The following is a 5319-nucleotide window of genomic DNA, read 5'->3' as shown; positions in this document are numbered from 1 at the left end:
GGTGTGGCCTGTTATGCTAATGAGTTCCTGCTGGGCTTTTTCTACCAAAAGAGCCCTGGTCTTGAAATCTAAACCCCGACATGGCTTGGGACTGGGGCATCAGGAGGACCGCCTTCTCCCATATGTTCTTATCCCAGGAATTAAAACGGCAGGGAGAGGCCCATCTGACTGTTCCACCAAACAAAGACACTCATCTGGTGGACTCACGACACAGGGCCTTTTCTCCGGCAGCCCCATAATTATGGAACAACCTCCCCGGGGAGGATGCGCCTGGCCCCTTCCCTGTCAATCTTCAGGAGGCAGGTGGAGATGGTTTTTGGTGCTTGGGGGGGGGGGGGGGTTGGGGGGGCTTTTAGGGTTCGTCGCTGGTGGGCCTCCTGATGGCCCCTGGTATTTTTGGCCACTGTGTGACACAGAGTGTTGAACTAGATGGGTTGCTGGCCTGATCCAACATGGCTTCTCTTATGTTCTTATGTCTGGGGCAAGTGATGCTCTGTATTCTTGGTGTTTGGGGGGGCAACAGTGGGAGGGCTTCTGGAGTTGTGGCCCCGCTGGTGGACCTCCTGATGGCCTTTGGGTTTTGGCCACTGTGTGACAACAGAGTGTTGGACTGGATGGGCCTTTGGCCTGATCCAACATTGGCATCTCTTGTGTTCTTATGATGTATCATGTATCAATTAGTTTGGTTTTTAGATTTTAAATTGGAATTATTATGGAAATTATTTTTATTTCCTCCCCCCCCCCTTTGTTTACTGAGCCCACTTGCAGGGGAGGGCAGGATAGAAATCCCATTAGGTAGGTAGGTAGGTAGGTAGGTAGGTAGATAGATAGATAGATAGATAGATAGATAGATCGATAGTCAGCCTCCGGCTCACACCTTTCTGCCTTAACTCAGGAAGGGTGGCTCCAGAGCAAACTGATTTATGCAGCAGCCAAATCGCTCGCTCACCACTTTTATGCCAGCAGCTCACAAAGTAGGATTTTTGCTCACAAGACTCGGCAGCGTAGAGGGAGCGTTGCATAGCCCTCTGCTGTCTGCCCACTGTGAGGGAAAGTGTGCATTGGGCGAATCCTTTGGCTGCGAAAGTTCAGTCTTGCTGGGACCCCAGGCTCTCCGAACGGATGCTTCGTTCACTCCTTTTTAATGAAGGGCCCCTCGTAGAGAGACCCTCTGGTGTTGCTAGAACAAACTTTCAGACTGGTACAAAACAGATGCATTTTATATTTGGGGCACAGGGGGGGGGGAGATGTTCTAATCCCCCCTCCCCGGCAAACTTTTATGTGTCTATATGTGCAGCCAGAGCTGAGAAAGGGTTGTGCCCCGGGGGGAACGGGACAGGCCTAATAGAGACCCGCATGGAGGAGATAACTGTTTGACAGCGTTTATTACCCAATCAGCCGAAAAAACCTCTTTGTCCTCTTGGTCTGTTTTGCTGTGATAAGCAGTGACGTCCTGCCTCCTCTCTCTCCCTCTCTCCCCCTCTTTTTCTGCCCAGGACCTGTTGTTTACCGTGTGCGCTCTCAATATCGTCTCCACGATTGTCTGCGCTCTGGCCACGGCTATGTGCTGCATGCAAATGGTCTCCTCTGATGTCCTGCAAATGGTGAGTGAATGTCAATGAGCCTCGGTAATTATGCGTTCTTTTGCCTCTGTGGACCGGGGCAATATATAGGGGGGGGGCGCTTGCCCAGGGCTCGGTTTTCAGAATGTGGGAAGGAAGGATCCCTCTGACAGCCTAGGGTTACCAACCTCTGGGGGAGACCCAGAGAACTCTCAGAATTCCAACTGATCGCCAAACTGCAGAAATCAGAAAAAATGGCTGCTTGGAAGAGTGGACTCAATGAAGAAGGAAAGTTGGTTTTGTACCCCACCCTTCACTAGCCAAAGGAGTCTCAGAGCGGCTTACAATCTCCTTTCCCTTCTCCTCCACACAACAGACATCCTGTAAGGTAGGTGGGGCTGAGAGAGCTCTTTCGAGGACTGCTCTTGAGAGAACAGCTCTGAGTGAACTTGTGACTGACCCAAGGCCACCCAGCTGGCTGCACATGGAGAAGTAGGAATCAAACCCGGTTCTCCCCAATTATAGTCCGCGCTCTTAACGACTACACCAAACTGAAACAATGACAGCACACGGGCTCTCCTTTCCCTTATTTTACCATTTCACAGTTCTGAGCTCTGATTGGTCAGCAAACGTTCCCAGTGTCTCTCTGTATACATCATACTCACTGGCTCTGTGTTATAGTTACAGCTGGGCTTGCCTGGACCAAGGGTCTGATCAGTATAAGGCAGCTTCATGTGTTCATGTATTATAGGGGAGGGGTCATGGCTCAGTGGAAAAGCCTGTGCTTGGCATGCAGAAGGTCCCCGGTTCAATCCCTGGCATTGGCAACTAAAAGGCTCAGGAAGGAGGTGGTGTGAAAGACCTCCGCCTGAGACCCTGGAGAGCCACTGCCAGTCAGTAGGCAATACTGACCTTGATGGACCGAGGGTCTAATTCAGAAAAACTTAAACAAGGTTATAAATATGTAAAATATGTAATAAATAAATAAACTCATATAATTATAAAGGTTATCCCAAATGTAATACTAAATGTAAATAAGATCTAATACATATAAAAGGTAAAGGTTTCCTTGCTCGAAAAGCCAGTTGAGTCCAACTCTAGGGTTGCGGTGCTCATCTCCATTTCAAGACTTCTGAGTCCAGGACCCAGGTTAAAACATGAAATGGCTGAGTGATTAAGAGAGTCGGGCGAAGGAAGCGATGATGCAGCAGCAGCAGCAGCAGAACTGGAAGCAGGAGATGGCCAGTTCCACTGCAGGCCTGATAGAAGCCCGCATTTCACAGTTCTGAGCTCTGATTGGGCCTGATCTGGCCCCCGGGCCGCATGTTTGACACCCCCTGCTCTAAAATGTCCATTCCAAATGCTTGAAAAATCTGACGTAGTAAAACTTTCCAAAGAATTCTCCTGCTGTGTAAGAAAGTTAGCTTCCTCCCGACTTCATTAGGGTGATGAAGCTTGTAGCGAGTAAGGCTCCGCACCCAACGAGCTATCGATAAAAACCGTTTCGAGACTCTCTTTCTCAAGAGATAATGATCCTTTTCTTCAGAGCTGATGATCCGTCTACAAACGAAACCCTATGTAGAAACATAGAACAGACTACGTATAGTGCTCATCATTATAATGTTAAAAAAGACACTTGGTCCCGATAAGGCCACTCACAATTTTCACAGGTAATAAGGTACATTAATGACGAAACGCCAGCTGCCTCCAGATTTCAGTTCTTCAGCACTGACGTACTGGAGGCAGATGCGTTCCGTCATTAATGTACCTTATTACCTGTGAAAATTGTGAGCAGTCTTATTGGAATCGGGTGCCTTTTTTAACATTATAAAGATGAGCACTATACGTAGTCTGTTGCATGTTTATACATAGGATTTCGACTGTAGACGGGTCATCAGCTTTGAAGAAAAGGATCGTTAGCTTTTGAGAAAGAGAGTCTCGGAACGGCTTTTATCGCTAGCTTGCTGGGTGTGGATCCTCATTTGGTACAAGCGTCATCACCCTAATGAAGTCGGGAGGAGGCGAACTTTCTTACCCAGCAGGAGAATCATTCCTGTGTCAGATTTTTCAAGCGTAGTAAAACTTTCCAAAGAATTCTCCTGCTGTGTAAGAAAGTTAGCTTCCTCCCGACTTCATTAGGGTGATGACGCTTGTACCAAATGAGGATCCACACCCAGCAAGCTAGCGATAAAAGCCGTTCCGAGACTCTCTTTCTCAAAAGCTAACGATCCTTTTCTTCAAAGCTGATGACCCGTCTACAGTCGAAATCCTATGTATAAACATGCAACAGACTACGTATAGTGCTCATCTTTATAATGTTAAAAAAGGCACCCGATTCCGATAAGACCGCTCACAATTTTCACAGGTAATAAGGTACATTAATGACGGAACGCATCTGCCTCCAGTACGTCAGTGCTGAAGAACTGAAATCTGGAGGCAGCTGGCGTTTCGTCATTAATGTACCTTATTACCTGTGAAAATTGTGAGCGGTCTTATCGGAATCGGGTGCCTTTTTTAACATTATAAAGATGAGCACTATACGTAGTCTGTTGCATGTTTATACATAGGATTTCGACTGTAGACGGGTCATCAGCTTTGAAGAAAAGGATCGTTAGCTTTTGAGAAAGAGAGTCTCGGAACGGCTTTTATCGCTAGCTTGCTGGGTGTGGATCCTCATTTGGTACAAGCGTCATCACCCTAATGAAGTCGGGAGGAGGCGAACTTTCTTACCCAGCAGGAGAATCATTCCTGTGTCAGATTTTTCAAGCGTTTGGAATGGACATCTTGAGAGACTGAATTCTAATTTTTGGTTTATATGTACTTGTATACATATTATATCTTATTTACTATTATATTTGGGATAAAGTACACTTGTAACCTTAATAATCATATGAGTTTGTTTATCACATATTTTTGCATGGTATGACCTTGTTTAAGTTAACTATTCATAGCCGTGTCCCCTGTGTGCATAGCTAATTCAGTGAAAGGCAGCTTCGTGCGCTCGTGCATTATTTGATTAGTTAATTAATTAATTAATTCCGTTTCTATCCCGCCCTTCCCACAAGTGAGCTCAAGGCGGGCTGCAACATTAGGATAAAACAACAAAATCAGATGAAACGATCAACTTAACCCTTAGACGATGGCAAATAAACTACAGCTATTTCCGTGGTGCCCTGGTGCTAGACAATAAAAACAGAAGGGCTGGATCCGAAAAGAAATTCCAGGTTATGGATACCCTACCTTGGGTAGACCAAGGTGGCTATCATTGTGTGTCATCGAAAATTGAGGACCATAATATAGATGGTAACAGAGAGGTAACAGGAGGGGCCAGATGATATTTAACGTCCGCGGCCTCACTCAAAGGCCGGGTGGATGAGCTCCGTCTTACAGGAACTGTAAAAGGTCCCGCAGGGCCCTGATTTCTAGTGGGAGCTCATTCCGCCAAGTTGGGGCCCGGGATGAAAAGGTCCTGGCCCTGGTCAAGGCCAGATGGATGTCTTTTGGGCCGGGGACCACCAGTAAATGTTGGTCTGTTATGGGGAGAGCAGGGCTTTTTTTGTAGAAAAAGCCCAGCAGGAGCTCATTAGCATAATAGGACACACCCAATGGCAGATACTCATTAGCGTATTAGGCCATGCCCCTGACAGTGCAGCTCATTCGCATATTAGGCCACACCCCCTGCCTTCCCTTGGCTTGCCCGGGCACCCTGCGGCTGCGGGGAGCCCGGGCAAGCTGGCCCTTGGAGGGGAGGGGAGGC

The 5319-nt window shown here is 47.4% G+C and overlaps 1 protein-coding gene across 1 annotated transcript in view; it reads left to right on the top strand.

The window, feature by feature from the left end:
• Positions 1–5319, top strand: part of FAM189A1 (family with sequence similarity 189 member A1) — an 82376-nt gene that overhangs the window by 45865 nt on the left and 31192 nt on the right. The window contains exon 3 of the mRNA XM_015419496.1: positions 1497–1604. Within this exon, the coding sequence (XP_015274982.1) occupies positions 1497–1604 (108 nt within the window). The remainder of the gene's footprint in view (positions 1–1496; positions 1605–5319) is intronic.

Source organism: Gekko japonicus, unplaced genomic scaffold, assembly GCF_001447785.1.
Source record: "Gekko japonicus isolate JY-2015 unplaced genomic scaffold, Gekko_japonicus_V1.1 scaffold653, whole genome shotgun sequence".
Lineage (NCBI taxonomy): Eukaryota > Metazoa > Chordata > Lepidosauria > Squamata > Gekkonidae > Gekko > Gekko japonicus.
This window is presented reverse-complemented; position numbering and strand designations above follow the sequence as displayed.